General features: G+C 46.2%; 4 protein-coding genes across 4 annotated transcripts; all 4 read right to left on the bottom strand.

Moving 5' to 3' along the window:
- Positions 1-473: 473 nt before the first annotated feature.
- Positions 474-2,870, bottom strand: LOC117835249 (G-type lectin S-receptor-like serine/threonine-protein kinase At2g19130). Its single transcript, XM_034714618.1, has one exon. It carries the CDS (start codon positions 2,868-2,870, stop codon positions 474-476), a length of 2,397 nt encoding a protein of 798 aa, XP_034570509.1.
- A 6,126-nt stretch (positions 2,871-8,996) lies between these two features.
- LOC117840056 (uncharacterized) lies at positions 8,997-9,880 on the bottom strand. Its single transcript, XM_034720508.2, has one exon. The coding sequence runs from the start codon at positions 9,878-9,880 to the stop codon at positions 9,404-9,406; it is 477 nt and encodes a 158-aa protein (XP_034576399.1). The 3' UTR covers positions 8,997-9,403.
- A 617-nt stretch (positions 9,881-10,497) lies between these two features.
- Positions 10,498-14,499, bottom strand: LOC117840054 (ornithine aminotransferase, mitochondrial). The gene is made up of 10 exons (XM_034720506.2): positions 14,318-14,499; positions 13,585-13,693; positions 13,154-13,384; positions 12,489-12,648; positions 12,351-12,406; positions 11,812-11,964; positions 11,588-11,685; positions 11,332-11,412; positions 10,994-11,227; positions 10,498-10,859 (listed from the first exon to the last, which is right to left on the bottom strand). The coding sequence occupies exons 1-10, from the start codon at positions 14,482-14,484 to the stop codon at positions 10,715-10,717; spliced, it is 1,434 nt and encodes a 477-aa protein (XP_034576397.1). The 5' UTR covers positions 14,485-14,499; the 3' UTR covers positions 10,498-10,714.
- Positions 14,500-15,116: 617 nt separating this feature from the next.
- On the bottom strand, positions 15,117-16,624 carry LOC117840055 (glutathione S-transferase U24). The gene is made up of 2 exons (XM_034720507.2): positions 15,946-16,624; positions 15,117-15,853 (listed from the first exon to the last, which is right to left on the bottom strand). Exons 1-2 carry the CDS (start codon positions 16,288-16,290, stop codon positions 15,500-15,502), a joined length of 699 nt encoding a protein of 232 aa, XP_034576398.1. The 5' UTR covers positions 16,291-16,624; the 3' UTR covers positions 15,117-15,499.
- Between the last annotated feature and the right edge of the window lie 1,997 nt (positions 16,625-18,621).

The raw sequence follows: 18,621 nt of genomic DNA, 5'->3' as shown, positions 1-18,621 counted from the left end.
TGCCGTTGCCGGCGCAAACACAGGCGTCGGAGCCCGTGCTGCTGTCGCCGCCCGTGGCCGCACGCCCGCGCGTGCTGGGGATTTCAAGCAACCAAATTGAAAACACAGAGGAGCTCAGTTTCCTAGATTCAAGTGTTCAAGATCTTAGATCTGGATGAAATGTTGCTTCTGCCTAGCAAGATCTTAAACTCACATACTCTTGCAGCAATCCACACTGTCGGAACCTCAAAAACTATAAACTACTACTTCGGAGAGGTTTATGATAGGGTGATACCCATTTCTAATGCCATTCATCCAGTACAACCGAAATCTACAGAACCTAACAATTGACAGCAGCCTTGACAGTTGCAAGAAGCTGCCTGTTTTTCAAACTAGCAAGGTGTGAACAAGAAGGAAAACTAGCAAGGATTCTGAAAAGACCATAGCACACCTGAAAAGCGCAAATCACTTGGGTAGTTCAAGAACTCGCACATCTATGCGATCGTTGAATCTGTGCCTCCTGAAATTGCTTCAAGAACCTTTGGCATGGGAGGCACATCGACCTTAATCAAGCCCTCAAGAATCCAGACTACTTCTCCCATAGTCAGCCTGTGGGACTCGTGATCCTGAATACACCAACAAGCAACTCGGCAAGCCCTTTCAACCTCTTCCAGATTGATGCCATCGTGCATGCTTTGATCCATCAAGCACTGCACATTCCCCTGAAGGAGTTTATTTACAACTTGTACAGGCAAGTAGGTACTATCGCTGTTATATTCTTCTCCGGAGTTTCTTCTTCCAAATATGATTTCTAACAGTACCATTCCGTAACTGTAAACATCTACTTTTGATGAGATAGCCACGCCACTTATCCATTCAGGAGCAAGATATCCCATAGTTCCTCTCATTGTTGTTATGACTCGGCTAAAATCTCTTCGAACAAACTTTGCCATCCCAAAATCTGCAATCTTAGGAACAAAAGAAGCATCTAAAAGAATGTTCTGGGGCTTAATGTCGCAATGGATAATACAGTCTTGGCAATTCTCATGCAAATAGGCTAATCCTCTAGCAACACCAAGTGCTATCTTGTACCGAGTACCCCAACACAAGGGCATGCCACTGCTTTGAAACAGATGGGCATCAAGAGAGTGGTTTGGCATATACTCATAGACAAGCAATCTTTTGCTTCCTTGGCAGCAAAAGCCAATTAACTTGACCAAGTTAATATGCTGGATCATTCCTATCGAACTCAATTCTGCCCTGAATTCCTTCTCTTCTTGACGAGCACCATCAAGTCTTTTAACTGCAATGACAGTTGAGTCAGGTAAAACACCCTTAAACACAGACCCAAAACTACCACCTCCTAATTTTTCTGAGAAGTTTTTTGTTGCATGTCGCAAATCTTTGTATCCAAAAGCCATTATTCCTCCTCTGATGTTGCTTGGTTCCATAGATGAATGCTGCCTTTTCCGTCTCCTGACAAACATGCAAATAATTGCAAACAGAGACAAAGCGGCGAAGATGGTTGCAGCAATCACCAACCGAACTATCATTCTTCTTTTGTGTTTTGAAGTTTTTAGCTCTTCGGCAGCAAGCCGAAGGTAAAGAATTCCTTCGTCGCTGGCACTTCCATTATACCTTTGCAAAACATTAAGCAGTTGAGAGTTCCAAACACTGCACTTACCAGAGTAGGAATATGCGTAGCAGGAGCAATCCCCAAGACAACTTTTTCCACATTCCTCGGCACTCCCAGCTTCAATGTGTTTGGCATTATCAGGGTATATAACATTCCTCATGGCATAGAACATGTCTGTCAGACCACCACTTATGCCTGAGTTGCTGCTGGCACAGTTTAAGGGAATGTTTCTGTTGCATCCGCCTGTTCGATCCCCTAGCTCCCAGTCTTCCTGTGATCTGATGGAGAAACCCTTCATACAGTTGCAGAAAGGGAGCACATCCTCTCTGCAAACCGTAAACGGTCCGCAGACAGCATACGCCTCGCACTGAGCATCTGGTTTTGGATAAAAGAATATCCACTCCGCTGAAGCATCAGACCAGAGCACCATTTTTGCTTGCCCGTCTACATCAAGGACATACCTTGTGACCACGGTCTCGTTTTTCAACCAGTATGTGTAGTACTCTTCCCGATCATTGCTAACGAACTCGGAGAAGAACAAATAGCGACCCGACATCTCCGGCATGTTGCTGAAGTACTGCCCCTCCCATTGCCCGGATGACCAGTATGTAACCGAAGAGTTCCATGAAAGGAGCAGCTCGAAGTTGGCAGAGTCTGGAGATGGGTGGCCAGAGTAGATGCCCGGAGACAGATCGTGCGAGTTCTTATTGGAGACAAGGCCATGGGTCCACCCGGTCACCTTGTTCCTGCCCATCCTGGCACCGGGGAGGAAAGTGTCGGTCATGTGGTCGAAGCTCCTCCAGAAGATGGCAGTCGAGTTCGACGCGTCGGACAGGACGAGGTCTCCGCTGTTGAGCAGCACGGCGATGGTGTTGTTCGTCGTGGTGTTCGCCTGGCTCGACCACAGAATTGACCGGTTGGGTCGGTTGAAGATGGCGAGGTTGCCATCGTCGGAGATGATGAGCTCCGACGAGGTTCCGTCGGGGAGCGGGTTCTCCCGGTTGGCCACCCAAGCTGGGGTCAACTCCGGGACTGTGTTGAACCATATGCCCAAGTACCATTTCGGGGTACTGGAGCGGCTGCCGGTCCATCTTTGGAAGAATCCCAGTGCGAACTTACCGTTCTTGGAGACGAGCTTCCCGCCACGGCCGGCGAGGGGCTGACCGGCCGAGATGGTGTCCGCCGCGGAGCACAGGGATGTGGCAATGATCAGGATGCAGAAGGAAACTGGGATGGATATGTAGGATGAGGGCATGTTGGATTGGCTGTGTTTATAGTTCACCATTCACGGCAGGCAATTATGCTGGAAGCCTGGAAGCAGGGTGCTTTTATCATATCTCATTGTATCAGGAAGTTGCTAGCGTTGAATGATGATTAGTTGGAAGCCTAAAATAAAGAAACTGACAAAAATTGCATCAGATATGATTGCTCATTGCGTTAGATATTTTATGGGCGTCCCTTATTTTATGGTCATCGTGTTTGATAGTCTCTCCGTTGCGTGTCATCCTTGCGGGTAATTTGAAGCAGCTTGCTTGATTTGGAGAGGTACCGTCCGAATGATGACGCAGACGTGCCGCACAAGAGGCCAGGGGGTTGGCCGTGGCGTCGTCGGTTCTGCCGCCCTCGGCAACCGAACTCAGGACCACGCTTCGCCCCGTCATGTGCTTCGCTCACTCGTCTCGCCGTCGTCCGAACGGGCTAGAAATGAAACGAGCTTGGAAGGGCTAGTGGAAGCTAGACTAGAAAAGCTGTTGTTGGGTCATGATCACGTACCAGACGAGACACTTACTTGGCTGCTGTAAAAAAAACAGAAAGAGTTTCGGTGCTCTTCGAGTAACTTTCAAAGGTACCCAAAAACTACCATGCGGCTAGAATGTACTCAAGCCTCATTTGACTCAGTCTCATATCCTTCAATCTTGAATTTTATATGGAAGTGCGATGAAAGTTGCACTCTATATGGAGTAGCCCCCGAGCCTTAGGTTAAATCGAAGAATCAGGTTGAGGGTCAAACTGTAATTTGTATCTCTTTCCCTTTAAAATCCAGAGAAAAACTTTTTTATCAATAGGCACGTGGTACACAGCCCCCGAGCCTTTTACCGACTAGTTTGGTGGGATAAGGGTCAACCTCTGGTCAACGTGACTATCTCTAAAAGAAAATCTTATCTCGTTCGAAAATAGAGGTAACTGTCAATGAGGTGCCCAAATCCAGGGAACCGTTGAACCAAAAGCCCTTGATTTGCGCATTTATCAAGCAAGGATACATTGCATTCAATAAGCTTCCTCATTTCTTCATCGAGAGACTCAAGTTCCTTGACTCTTTCAATAAGATGGTTCTCTTGTCTCTCAATCTCTCCTCTCTGCTGTACACAGTCTCCATGAGCTTGACCAGCTCTTTATTGTCTCTTTTGGACATCTTGTCAAATTCAAACTCAAACTCTTCATCTTCATCTTTTCTTTTCTTCTCACCCTTAGCCATGAAGCATTTATGGGTGTACTGATGTGAAGAAGAGTGGCTTGGAGCTTTGGACTCTTCATGAGGCCGATGACATGAATCGTCTTCCCTGATGGACCAGCCAATAGCCAACTCTCTGATAGAACCGGAGTATCCGGTTTCTAAAATCGGAACCTCCAGTTTCACTTCATCAGCTGAGGCTGGAGAGTTCTTATGATCTCTCGGTTGAGTTCGTTGAGTCTCTTCTTCTGACTCACTTACTTTTTGACCATGGTACTCACAAGCACCATACGTATCTTTGAGAGTGATGCATATACGATGTGCATCATGACTTGTATGATAATTGTCATCCTTATCCATGATAGCATCTAATACATCTTCACTCAAAGCACGAATTGAAACATAAGATGCTTGAGCGTTGAGTTGTAGGCATTTCTCTTTCTCTTGGGTTAATTTTGACCAGTCAGCATTTGAAGGAGAAATACTCACAACTACAACCTGCTCGATTTCAGGACCCATGGCCCTAAAAATATCAAGTTCATGAGTAGACCAAGAATCATAGTTCGAGTCGTCGCATGCGAGTGGCTTGAAGTCAAAGTTACCTCAAATGGTGTCGACATCTTATCTCACGGCGGTTAAGCTTGGATGTGAGTCCAGGCTCTGATACATATTGAAAGGATCTTGATGTCGCCTAGAGGAGGGGTGAATAGGCGTAACCTGAAATCGTCACCACTTAAAACAAGTTTATCAGCGACTTGCAGATTATTCCGAAAATACTTCTGGAGATTCCGCAATTTACGGAATCTCCGAAGATAGAAAGCACAAGCCTTAAATAGCGGAATAAAACTGCCTACCTGAAAATCAGAACTTCCTATTTCAAAACCGGAACCTCCAATTTTGGCTCGGGCAGAGAGAACCCCTTAAACCTTATGCGATGCAAGTGAGGTAAAGATCAAACTGGATTTAGAGAGTATGCTCAGATGGTGAATCTTAGCAGGATCACAAAGCTCCTGCACTTCACAAACACTAACATCCAAGTTGATCAACCAATGTTACAAGATCAGCAATGAAGTGGAAGTGTAAAGCAAGAGTAAGAAAATCAGTGAGGAGACACAATGATTTGTTTCACCGAAGTTCAGATTCACCCTAGGTGAATCCTACATCTCCGTTGGGTACTTCCAAAGATGCCGGGTTGCACTCAACCCTTTCCCCACTTCACTAGTTAGCTTCTTCCCTTTTGGAGGTGAAGTTTGACCTGCACAAACTATCCCGTGGCTCACTACACCTTGGGAGCTCTTGGACGACGCCTAACCATCTAGGAGGAACACCTCCAAGAGTAACAAATCCTTCACTTGAAACTTGACAAGGCAAACCAATGCTTAAGTGTATTAGTGCTCTTCTAGTGCTCTCAAATAACTCCTCTCTACTACCCAACTCGCAAGATCTAGCAAAGATCACACTATCTTACAAAGAGGGGTTGGGGAGAGCTATTTGGCTTTAGTTCAGCTTGGAATAGGCAAGAAACACAGCAACAACCGCAAAAATAGCAGCTAGCCACTGAGAGGGTCGTGGGGTATAAATACTCCACTCCCCAGAAACTAGCCGTTAGAGTTGTCAGACCAAAACCAAAACCGGTTTTGAAAAACCGGAACCTTCAGTTTTTCAAACCAACTAGTTGAGTTCCGGAGTTTTCCGGAACGTTCTTCAGAAACTATGGAACTTTTGGAATCTTTTGGAAAGTTCTCCGAAAACTTCCGCAACTTCATGACCATTAGTGTGTACGTGTGGCTTTTGTATCTTTCATCCCGCACATAGGATACTTGAGCATTGAGACTAGTCAAATAATCATGTGATGCATCTCTCTTGATAGTATAGCACACCTATACTCAAGATCAAAATATAAATACCATGTTCATCTTCTTGAGCTTCAGTACCATGAACCATGCCATACTTAATAAGAATATCTACTTGAGAGCTGCATCCATCTTTGTCTCTTTGGTTTAAACACTTCAACCTTGAGCTAGTGACTTGGATCAATATTCAATCACATATGAATGAAACCCAATTTTAGATCACAACTGACTTCTTCATATGACTCAATAATAAACATTTGATGCATCCCATTGCTATACTCAATAAGGCTTGACTTGATACCTCAAAATCCTCTAAGCACTAGCCACTTCACCCTAGCAAAGCTCATGGCCCAAGTCACTAATTGGCCAAACCTTACCTAGTATCTCATAGCTAATCACTTTGCTTGATTTCTTTATCCAATCGCTGCCGCATTTGAGTCTAGCTATGTTTTGACACCATGAATAAAATTCTCTTTAGATTGTATCTTCTTTTAACTTCTATATCCCAATATTTATAACAAGATTCTCATTTTATTTAGAGACCAACTAATATCCCAATACCATCATGTCTCTTTCTTTACTTCAATTTGCTTATCATATATCACATTTAGCTATCATGAGATTCACAAAATATTTCTTACTATGACATTCATCTTTAACTTCAAGCAATCTTTCAATATAAGGCCATCAACCAAGCCTCAACTTTCTTTCACACCATTGCTTGCTTGAGTAAACAATGTCATATATTATACTTGCTCTTTTTCATTGTATGAGTCTTTTAATGCAATCTTTCCCACAAAGATTATTCATCAAGTATTACGCCTGCTCATAGACTTAACAAGTTCATTAGACCTTTAATCACGTTGTCATTCAACTCACCAAAACCCACTAGGGGCCTAGATGCTCCTTCAATCTCCCCCTTTTTGGTGATTGATGACAACCTTGATTAAAGCTTACAAAAGATATATCATTAAAGCTTTTGAGTACTGAGATTTAGATAGGGCTATCCCTCAACATGTGCATAGAATTCCTTTTCATCGATTTTGGCCTAAAATGCCAATTTGCATATTTTCAAGACAAGCATGGAGCTCCCCCTAAATCTCAGCATCCGTAGGGTGCAAAATATGTGTGTGAACAAATAACACGTGGTGCAAAACATCGATTTTGTTAGCATGGCTTGATATGTAAAATATCAACTGCCTGGGACTAAATGCGTCATGACACTTAGTTCCAGCTCCCTACGCATTCCAATTTTCTTTGAAAGTCAAAAGCATACCAAATTTATACAGTAAAACACTAACATTTATTATACCAAATAAGTACTATTAGATTCTTCATTAAATATATTTTATAGTATATCTATTTGGTTCCATAAATTTTTGTAATCCTCTCTATAATTTTGGTTAAACATAAAATGATTTGAATTTTCAAAAAAGTTGGAATGACTTCAATTTGGAACAAAGGGAGTATATATTACAAATTTTAGCTGATGTGGAATGGAAAGAAAATAATAAGAGAACACATGTGACATGTCACACTCTCCATTTCGAATTATATTTAAAAACAGAGGAAGTATAAAATTTATAATTTTGGTGGAGTGTATAGTTCCAAAACAAAAAATATATTTCTTGATACTATGGCATCATCACATTGTCAAATGGCAATATTTGTTTCTTTTATGTAAAACTATGGGGGAGTTACCACGGGAGATTTTAAAATGGAAAATTTACCAAAAATAGACCACCGAAAGAACTTGCCTCTATAAAATATCATCGAAAGATGTGGATGTTAACTGAATATAGCATTCTGTTAGATTTCGCCGGTAGCGCTGATAACTTGGAAAAAAATAACCCCAGGTGTGCTTGGCAAGGATGACCGGCGAGCATGGAGCGGTGCTGCAACTGTAGTGGAGGCGCACCAGCGCGGCCACCACGAGCAGCTCGGATGCCTCGGCGCGGGACCGGTCGAGGGTCCACGCAGCGTCCGACGCATTGGAGCGCGTGGCCTCGGCCCTCAGCCCCCGCAAGACGACCCTTGCGCTCAGGCTATGTCGGGCGGGAGCTGCTACTAGCGCCTGGCAATGAAAGAGAATGGGCTAATCCTCGCCGAGTTGGTGGTGGAACTGTGGAAAGACATGGGCAGGGCAGCTGAGCGGGGTGCAGAAGCATTGGAGCGGACCATGGCGCACGGGCAGATTAGCGGCCGCACAGGCGCTCCGTGCTGTTCTTGCAGAAGGGCGATCAGGAGAATGCAGAGGATGGATAAGAGTCCAAGGTTACAAGAGTCATTTCATATCCATGATATGTTCCTCAAATAGATGAAAATATGCTTTTCGGTGGACAAAAATGTAACAGGGTACAAGAGTCATTTCATATCCATGATATGTTCCTCAAATAGATGAAAATATGCTTTTCGGTGGAAAAAAATGTAACGGAGTGTTACACTCGGTTAACGTTTGAATATTTAGGTGGTACTTTACAGAGGCAAATTCTTTTGGTGGTATTTTCCGGAGTCGTGATCTTTCGGTGTTACAAAACTAATTGATAGAACTATAAAAAAGGAATTGCAGCGGTAACTGATAAATTGGCTTCATCACAGCGGTGAAATGGCGACATATGTTGTAGTGGAAGTTGGGACAAACTACTTGAAAGTTTGTGAGTCCTAAGCTAAAAGTAAGAAATTACGTAGAAAGTATTTTATGAGATAAAATTATTGCTATGACAAAAATACATTTCTTAATATTTAATATCTATTTGTGGTAGAGGTGGATCCGACTACTTGAAAGTTGTGATTCCCCCAACCTAAATATGAAGAACTATGAAATATTGGTAAGTAGTGTTTCTCTCTAATTAGAAAACCAGCCGAAGTTCACCAGTGGAGATGGGGCACAAAGTCTGCCTGTGGTTGGCAATAATGTTTTTATCAGACCTTAAGTTCGAGAAACAAAGCTAAATATGAACGTGAGAAGAGTGATTGTATAAAAGCTTGAATTCTTATATAGATGCTCAATGATATGGCACATGATGACAGGAAGCACCTTTAATCAACTTTTGCATTGTATGAGTAAAGAAAAGACTTTGCACTGTGAATGGCCTTGCTATGTTCATTTGGAGACAATTGTTACGAATAATTTGTAAAATCTTCGAATACAGAGAGAAAAGAAAAAAACAAAAAAGTTGTAATCGATTCCTATGTTTTTTTCTCTCGATGTTATTCAGTCCTTATCAGTGATCAAGTACTGATTGCAACCTCATCGATGAACGAGATGACAAACACAAACACATCACCTCCTGGCAGGCACGTCTTATTTTTTGCGGATCAGAAGAGCCTGCAAATGCAAGATCGTCGCACCTTCTCCTTCCTTTGGCCTCCTCCGACCTCCGTCAATCCATCGATGCAATTGTATCTTTCAGGTACAGATCCAGCATTGCAGCATGCGCACCTCACCACCAATCAATGGCGAGCCGGTGACGACGCGCGTTGCTACGTGCACATGCGGGCGACGCAGCCGGATAGGAAGGCGGCGAGCCGGCGCGCCGAGCCCGCCACGGCCGCGGCGCAGAGGCGCGGCGGGTCCCCGGCGCCGCAGCACCCCGGCCACGGCCGCTGCAGGATGCGGCAGCGCCGGCGGTGGAGCAGCCTCCTCCACAGCCTGCTGAGGCACCCCGTGTCCCGCGGCGGCACGACGATCGCCGACTGGAGGTACGCCGACGCGGCGTGCTTCAGCAGCTGGTTGCGGATGTTGATGTTGGACGCGTCGAAGTCGGCGCCGTCGCCGAAGCTGCCGCCGCCGCTGCCGGGCCCGGCCTCGGCGATCACGTCCCGGAGGCTCGTGTACTCGACGCCGCCGCTGCTCCCGCTGCTGCTCCAGCTCGACGGCCGGGACCGCATGGCGGCGCGCGGCGGCGGCGGCGGCAGGCACGGCTCTAGCGGCGGGACCTCATCGTCTACGAGATCCATGCACAAATCGGTCAATAGGTTCAAAACAAACGATTCTTGCAGGAATGATGGCGATGCAACGATGATAAGATGGTGGTGTTTGCTTTTGTTATGTCAAAGGCTAAAGCTTTGACGTGGATAGGATTAAGATGTAACGGAAAGATTAAGCAGTTCTTAAAATGTGCTTATTTTCTGAAGGTTGCGCTTAAGTGTAGGGCGTCTGGTTGACCAAGCCAGTGGCTGAAAAGTGCCGCCTGGAGATGAAATGGGCCCACTCCAACTTGTATTTTGCGTTCCAGGTCTATAGGACCTGCAGGTGTACTTTTGCTTATTTCATTTCGATTCAGTCTTCAAACCTAAAATTGGACCGTTGTTTTCTCATGAAATGTACAGCTAAGAAATTGCTGTCCTCTGAATATTTTCAAATGGGAATGTATACCTTATCAGAACGTGGGACCAACAGATTATCCTTTTTGTCTCTTCAAAACGATTGTCCATCGTTAACATAACATTGCTCATTTGCTGATCAACTACATTGGAATTTTCAGTTACTACAACTTCTTCACAAATCGTAGAAAAGCATTAAGTGTCACAGATAGATCACTTTCGTCAGAAGAAAAGAGGAGGAAAAGATCATATAGCTTTGACGGTAGATTCACAATGCAGGTGAATACTACCACCCATTTATTTGCGATTAACCATGGTAATAATACCACCTTCCCTGAATATACAATGCAACAAGGTGCAGGATACTACAGTGAGCTACGGCAGAGAATCCCATATTATGTTTCTCATTTGGGGAAATGGCCTACTGCCCATGAAAATGCGGTAATCCCTGCTTGTAGGCATCACTCATCATCCATACAAGTCTCGGCCACATCTGTCACAGACTGGTTTCTCTGCCTCTGATTCTGGCTTCTTGATCTCCTTCTGCATCTGTGGCAAGTCATGCTCCAGCACGTCACTGAGTGCCTTCGATGCTTCTGCAAGCTCCTCCGGACTGAAAACCATACAATGTAGACATCAGCTTGCGATCAGTTTACACTTTCAGGCATAAAATACTACTAGTTGTACATGCAAACATACAAACAACTGATAAATGATGTATGGCGATAGCATGGTGAAGAGCTATACCTGATTGAAAGGGGAGGGGCTAATCGAATTATAGTGTCATGTGTGGGTTTTGCTAGAATGCCTCGCTCCTTCAACTTGATGCATATGTCATATGCAGAGGCAGGAGATAGTGCGTCGTTGTTTAAGTCCACCGCGTTAAGCAAACCCCTCCCGCGCACTTCTCTTATGATTTGAGGGAATTTCTGCTGGACCTTCTGTAACTGGTCCCTGAACTCCTGTCCTAACTTTGCTGCCCTGCGATTCCGTATATCATTCAGAAGACAAGATCACTAAGCTGGATTTGAGAACAGGAGATAACCTGGCAAATCACTAGAATTTCTTATAAGAAATTACTGTACCTTTCAACAAGACATTCATCTCTGACCACTTTCAGTGATGCAACTGCCACAGCACTAGCCAATGGATTCCCACCAAATGTACTGCAATTGTCAAATACGACACACTTCAGGAGCAGTACATACATACAGTAAAAATATTGCTATATGAAAGTAACATAAAAACTATTCAGGAGCACAGATTAGTTCGGCGTGAATTGAATTAGTTTGGCTATGAAATGTTTTATGATAAACAAAAAGTAGTGGGATCTGTTCACACCTTCCATGTTCCCCTGGTCTGATACACAACATGATGTCCTTATCTGCAAGAACTGCACTGACTGGAACAACTCCAGCACCAAGTGCTTTGCCGAGAATCTGGTAGAGACGATGTACTTAGTCAAAAATCATAAGTTGCCTTTCGAAGAAAATAAAAACATCACCATTGGTCAGTAGCGTAACGAGTATAGATGATAAACAGGGGTACCGGAAAAAGAAACTTACCACCATATCAGGCCTTATGCCTTCCCAATCACATGCCAACATTCTCCCAGTTCTAGCTATGCCTGTTTGGATCTCATCAGCAATCATCAGAATGTTGTGCTTAGAACACAAGTCTCTGACAGCTTTCAAATAGCCATCTGGTGGGATTACTACCTGTGTGTTACACAAAAGATCGAATTAATAGTTGTCAAACTAAGAAATTAAAAATATTAACCATTCGTGCTAATAATGACAAAAACCAAAGACAGGTACCATAAAAGTCAAATTTGAACTATATATTTGTAATCAAATTGGCTCCGGTTTACTTTACCACTATAGCTAGCAAAGTGTGATAAATTCATCCAAACCAGATGAAAAAGAAAACTGAAATATGATAACCCAGCTGGTGTTGGACAAATCTCAGGAGGCGAATTCAGAAAAGTATAGACATGGACCAATGTTTATCAAGATATTGCTCGGAAGCAATTAGTTTCTCACTGTATAGGAAATATCTAATCAGAACCAACAGAGATGGAGCTTATAGCACGATAGATACGTACCCCCGCTTCACCTTGGATAGGTTCAAACAAAAAGCCACAAATCCGATCTCCATGCTCTGAAACAAATATTAGTTGTCAACATACAGAAACACGTAAAATAGTACCATATATGCTTTCCACAGTTGACAGATCAATTACCTTCAAAGACTTTCTTCAACCCATCAATATCTCCAAAATCAACTTTAAGATGGCCAGGAACCAAAGGACCAAAACCACGAGTAGCATCATTGTCACAGCTCATGGAAATGACGCCCAGAGTTCGACCATGGAAACATCCACAGCAAGAGACAAGCATAGCCTGCAAAACAGCAAACAATTTGGCAGATGAATGAATCTCTATTTCTCAAGATACAAGATGTAGGATTTACCAGACATGGCATATGCCAAACCTTCACCAAAGGGAATTAAGAATGAAAATAGCATATATATTGCCAGATTGTTTGTTCTTCTATTGAACTTTTTGTTTATTTGATATAATGAGATGAGATTTGTATTAGGTTTCATCATATCCAAGTAACATAAGTAAAAGAAAACAGAGCAGAATAATAATACTAAAGCAGGGAACAACTGAAAAACTGGTACATATGTCATCACCATGCTTATGCGTTAACACGCTATGCAGGAACAGGATAATTTTAGCAACCACAACGATAGATGGAACCTCATCTAGTAAGAGCCTACTTCAAAACTTTAAAAGCCTCACAAGGTAGACCTTCAAGGAAGCACAAGCAAATCCCAGTTCAGAAAAATGCACACCGCTACCAGGACCGAAGTAAAACTCACAACTTTTTGTGGGGTCATACCTCATTCTTTGGTATCTTTTTCTTCTCATAACCCCACTTCCTAGCCACCTTGATAGCAGTTTCAACTCCTTCAGCTCCAGTGTTCATTGGCAACATCATGTCATATCCAAACATGCTTGTCAGATATTCCGCAAAGATTGGGAATTTGTCATTGTAGAAAGCTCTAGAACTGAGCGTAAGCCTTTCTGCCTGTTCTATCAAAGCTCTCAGGACTTTTGGATGGCAATGACCCTGAAAGGAACGGCAAACACTACATAGTTTCAGTACATAAGAAAGAAGTCTGCCAAACAATGCAGCATGGCAACTAAAATTCTCTTTAATTTCCCGTCTGTTTTGGCAACAATAGTTTCCAGCCACAGGATCGTGGATTCCTGATTTACTGAATTTACATTGATGAAGTAAAAAAAAAAGTTCCCAGGAAAGAACCCTACCTGATTGACTGCAGAATAAGCAGAGAGAAAATCAATGTATTTGTTGCCTTCAGGGTCCACTATGTGTGAACCTTCTCCTTTGGAGAACACCATGGGGATCGGATGGTAGCTGCAGGCATTGAAATGTTAAGAGTACAGTAAGTAACCGCATTGTACAACTCAAATTGTTGCAGTGGCATTTAGAAGTTTAGAGCCTCCGAATAAACTTCACAGAATATGCATCAACAAGTGTGCACATTCAAATCGAACTGCAGCTCTCAATCACTCCCTTGCGGGTATCAAAGAAAAGATTATGCTACTTGAGACAAAGGAACCATATGAGTAAGAGGAGCCTCTGTGTCAGGTCTCTAAAAGACAACATGCCAGTGTCTCCCTGATGAGTTCAATACAAGGATCAATTGAACGCTTGCAAAATTATGTCGAAAACCATTTTGACAGGCTCCATTCCAGGACGCGAGGACTACGATCCACTCCGTTGGCCGGAGACACGGAGCCGTACGAAGATCGAGGAGCGGCGAGGAACAGAAAAAGGGGAATTAAATTAATTTTTCCGACCCCAAACAGAGGTGCAGAGGGCCAAGATTCTGTCGAAAACCATTTTCACAGGCTCGATTCGGGGTCCAGAACCCAAGGCAGGGGCGAGGCGCAGATGCATTTCGACAAGCACGCGGCGGGCGCGCAAGCAAGGGGATAGACCGGCTTGGAGTTGGGGGAGGGCGAACGGGGGACGTACTTGTGGGCGCTGCAGTCCCGCTCCATCCGCATGAGCTCCTCGGAGGAGAGCGCCGCGGCGCGCCCCGCCGCAGCTGGCGCCGACGCCGAGCACATCCCGCGCCCCCGCGCCAGAGCCGCCAACGCCGCAGCGAGCCCCGCGCCCCGCTTGGCCAGCGCAGTCGCCATGCCCGCCCGCCCGCCCGCCGCACCCACCCCGCTCGGCGCTCGGACCTCAGTGGCTCAGCCCCTCGTGCAGATTCGCAGCGCCGCTCCAGGCTCCGGGTCCAGCGGGGGGCAGGCAGCCAGGGCCAAACTGAAAAAGGCGTTGCGGTTGCTTGCTTTGCTGGGTCCGACGCGCGCGCACGCAACGAAACCGAGGTCGATCGCTTTCGGCGCCGGGTCTCGTGCTCGTGCCGCTTGTTATGGGCAGCGAGCTCACGCGGGGCGGGGCGCGGCGCGGCGATCTTATCCGTCCGACCATCTCCTCGGCGCGACGACGGTCACCAGCAGCGGGAGAGCCGTGCGGGACTCTCCGGCTAGTCGGTGGCCTGGCCAATCCCGGGGCTCCCCCGTTTCCGCACGCCAGTCACCCACGGCGCCGCTCCCGTTCCGTCCGGTGCTCGAGCCCCGGGGTTTCTGTTGGTTGGCGTTGCGCGACTGGGGCGAGCGTTGCCGCTCCGCTTGAAGACCGCTTGGCTCACACGATCCCAGGCGCTCCTACTCCGTGCCTGTTCGTGGTCGTGGATGGGCTCGTGCTCATCCGAACGGTGCCATTTGCGTAGACCAATTTGGCCATACAGTGCAGACACGCTCATGTCTTCCATTGAGGATCATCCATGTCAAAAAATCATCGTTCACACAACCACTCAATGGGACAAGCCTCAAGATAAACAACAGTTCTGATGAAAAAGAAATTACACCCACAAATGTTTACCAAACCGCCGCAAAAACAACAGCAACATCGAAAAACAACGGCATAGACGACATGCAAAAACAATAGCCAAGCTTTGAGAAGTTTGTGACGAGATCGTGGATCACGCGTCAACGTGCACGGTCGTGCACCGGCGCGGCCGTGCCGTGTGCAAACCAAAAGACAGGCACCGACAACTGATCCACTCCCTCCTTATTAATGCAGCCAACTAGCCAAGCTCTTGCCGGCGCCGCCCGCGACGAGCGAGCGACGACACCCCCAATGGTCGGCCTAGTCGAGGCCCAACATTTTCCTCATGCCGCACACGAACTGGAATACGTCCTCGGCCTCCGGCAGCGACTTGGCCACGCACTCATTCTCCCGGACGCAGCGCTCCGCCCACGCCGCCAGCGCCGGGCACTCGCCGGCGACGCTGAACCCGCCGAGCCTCTCGTAGGTCAGGAACCACGGCGCGAACGGCACCAGCGCCACGTCCACGTACCCGAGCGCGTCCCCGGCGAAGTACGGCTTGGCGCCCAGCTCCGCCTCCAGCGTCTTGAGCACCGCCACCAGGTCCTTCCTCCCCTCCTCCACCGCCGCCGCGCCCTTGGGCGACCGCCACACGCGCACCGCGCACTCCGGCAGCTGCATGGCACACACAGGCTCAATTGTTGTTCAAGTCAAATCGAACAGTGAAGAAGATGGAGCAGTGAGCGATATGATCGGCGATGGGCGACCTTGCTGTCGACGTAGGATGCCCAGAAGCGGGCGTGCGCGCGGGCACAGGGGGCGGCGGGGAGGAGCGGCTCGCCGTTCCCGGCGAAGGCCTCGTCGACGAACTCGAGGATGACGAGGGACTCGCACACGGGGCTGCCGCCGACGAGGAGGACGGGGACCTTGGCGTGGACGGGGTTGGAGGACAGTAGCAGCGGGCTCTTGGGCGCCAGGTTCTCGTGCTTCTCCTCGTACGCCAGGCCCTTGCGCTTCAGCGCGATGCGCACGCGGTTGCCGAACGGGCTCACGAAGCAGTTGAGCAGCACCAACCCGCCGGCGCCGGCGCCGCTGGACTTGTCTCCCTCCATTGCCTCCCTCGAAAGCTTCGAGCTCGGTCGACCAGGTGTGGCCGGTGATGCTCGAGCGCTAGCTGGTTGGAGCTTGCATTGCCCTGGCTTCTCTCGATTCCGTGCCTATATATATATAACAGGAGATCTTCGCTGCAGGCTGTGTTCCTAGGAGATGGTGTCACTTTTCTTGGTGTTCTGTTTGCCTCGTGGCCACGTAAATTTGTGCTGGAAATCAGCAAGGTATTCTGGTTGGTCTCATCGATCTCACCGTGCGTGCCTTCGGTTACGTCGTAGACAGTTTAATTTGTTCGTTTAGCTGGAGCTTTGTTTCGCGCCAATGGCCGGATGTCCCAAGGCCCGTCGTGGTGATGTGCGCACTCCCGCCATGTATTTTGTCTGCAGAGGATGGAGGTAAGCTCAATCCTGACGATTGTAGCGGAAACGCTCAAATTAACCTGACTAAAATGCACTTAAGTCGCCTGACACGCGATCATGCACTTTAAACAACTTGGTCGTTCGTCGGATTTCATCCGATAAACCACCTACACAGGATCGAGAAGCATTGCTCACACGAAGGTGAGTAGCACAGAGATTACAACATTCCCATCACATTAACATGGTTCAACAATTTATTACATCAAAAATTTTGGAATTCAAACAAGTTTGCAAGGTTCAACAAAGACAAGGTAAATCAAGTGGAAGCTAAACGTCGATATACGATATCATGACGAAGCCGATCATGACATCAATGATCCCTACCCTCGCCGTCCGAGGAGGGATCCCACTCGACTGTCCAGCCCGGAGGGAGCTGAGTAGACCAAGTGGTGCCAACAGCCACACTATCGACATTACCTGAAAAGTTAAGCCACAACAAGGCTAAGCAACTAATACTCAGCAAGACTAACCCGACAGGTGGCTGCTACACCACCGACACCTAGACATGCAAGGCTTTTGGTTGTGGGTTTGTTTTTGCCAAACGCCTAATGTTGGTCCTTACTTTCAATATTTTAGCTCAAGTTCTAAGTTCATTATCCAATCTAGATTAGCAGCGTATACTAAGCAAGCATTGTTGCCAAACAATTAAGAACAAGCATCAAGGTCAAATCATCGTCATGTTCCATCTTTACATAGTGCAGAATAGCGATCAAGCAGTCCCAAACTGTGAGAGACAGACGAATCGATTCGAATTTATTAACGATGCATGGCGAACCTAATCTCACGACATCCGCGCACCACGACGGGTCGCTTCATTTGTCAGCCGTCCCCATCGATCCCTTAGGCACGTGTCAGGGCCAACTTTCTGTGGCATGCAATGCTCCATAATCCCGGCCTCTGCCGTACTATGACCGCACTTGCACCCACATGATGCACCATGGGAACGACGTTCCAAGGACAGTCGGAGGGTATGCCACGCCCTAGTTCAATCAGGTAATAGGCTTCCCTATCCCATACTAGGTATGAGATTAGTACTTTCAAACACTTGATCACGAACGCCAACACGTTTCGATCTTAGCAAGTTCATTACTAGACAGACGGGGCAAACCACCACATCAGAACTATTCCCGGTCTCGTCCGTCATCCTTATGGTTGTAGCATGAGTAAACAAACAACTCCTATAACTCGCGAGTGACAGGCAATCACTCGACTTTTACCGAGTCCTATTTAGCATTGCATCTATGTGACTTATCATGCTAGTGTTCAGATCAAAGGGGTACTAAGTTCATGCATCTAAGGTGTCATTCAACTCCTATAATGTAAATGCACAATCATAAGCATCAACATATTGCATAATTTAAAAACAGGGAAGCATGCACCGGGGCTTGCCTTTAGGAAAAGTTAGCGGTTCCTCAGGATCTTGATCTAGCTCAGGCTCGACTTCAGCATGATGTAGCTCCACGACAGTTTCCTCTTCCAAGGTAGGGTGGAGCTCGTAGGTTCCATCGGCAATATTAGCTTCTACACGACATGCACATGCAAGAGTTTAGAATTATCCATGCTTTTACACGAACGATGCAAGGCATGACTTATTGCTAGAAAGAAAGTCGTATTTAGGCCACATTCACCTAAACAGGGTTTTAACTTCCATTTACTTCATAAAGTAAGGTGGCGTCGGTTCAAACTCGAGGTTGACTTTGATGGTGATTGTGTACATATATAGATTCTTACAACTTAGAGTTGTATAAAGAAGGTGGGGTCATTTTTGAGGTCATTCAGGTGCATTTGGAGAGTTATTCACTTCTGAATATTTTTTTTATCTCTTCCAAAAATTATCTATTTAGCTTATTGGGATTTATATTTCTTCTTTTCCTTTAAACCGATTTCTTAGCCAAAAAGTGGTTCCTCAAGCAA

This window comes from Setaria viridis, chromosome 9 (genome assembly GCF_005286985.2).
Source record: "Setaria viridis chromosome 9, Setaria_viridis_v4.0, whole genome shotgun sequence".
NCBI lineage: Eukaryota > Viridiplantae > Streptophyta > Magnoliopsida > Poales > Poaceae > Setaria > Setaria viridis.
The sequence above is the reverse complement of the archived record's forward strand: the minus strand, read 5'-3'. Positions and strand labels throughout refer to the sequence as shown.

What these genes read in the sequence shown, in the direction of transcription:
- LOC117840055 (XM_034720507.2), bottom strand. Translation starts at nt 16,290, where the DNA reads ATGGAGGGAGACAAGTCCAGCGGCGCCGGCGCCGGCGGGTTGGTGCTG. An exon ending in CATCCTACGTCGACAGCAAG is followed by an intron (nt 15,854 to 15,945) that starts GTCGCCCATCGC and finishes TGTGCCATGCAG; the next exon opens with CTGCCGGAGTGCGCGGTGCG.
- LOC117840054 (XM_034720506.2), bottom strand. Translation starts at nt 14,484, where the DNA reads ATGGCGACTGCGCTGGCCAAGCGGGGCGCGGGGCTCGCTGCGGCGTTG. An exon ending in CTTATTCTGCAGTCAATCAG is followed by an intron (nt 13,385 to 13,584) that starts GTAGGGTTCTTT and finishes CGTTCCTTTCAG; the next exon opens with GGTCATTGCCATCCAAAAGT. An exon ending in GCCCCTCCCCTTTCAATCAG is followed by an intron (nt 10,860 to 10,993) that starts GTATAGCTCTTC and finishes TATGGTTTTCAG; the next exon opens with TCCGGAGGAGCTTGCAGAAG.
- LOC117840056 (XM_034720508.2), bottom strand. Translation starts at nt 9,880, where the DNA reads ATGGATCTCGTAGACGATGAGGTCCCGCCGCTAGAGCCGTGCCTGCCG.
- LOC117835249 (XM_034714618.1), bottom strand. Translation starts at nt 2,870, where the DNA reads ATGCCCTCATCCTACATATCCATCCCAGTTTCCTTCTGCATCCTGATC.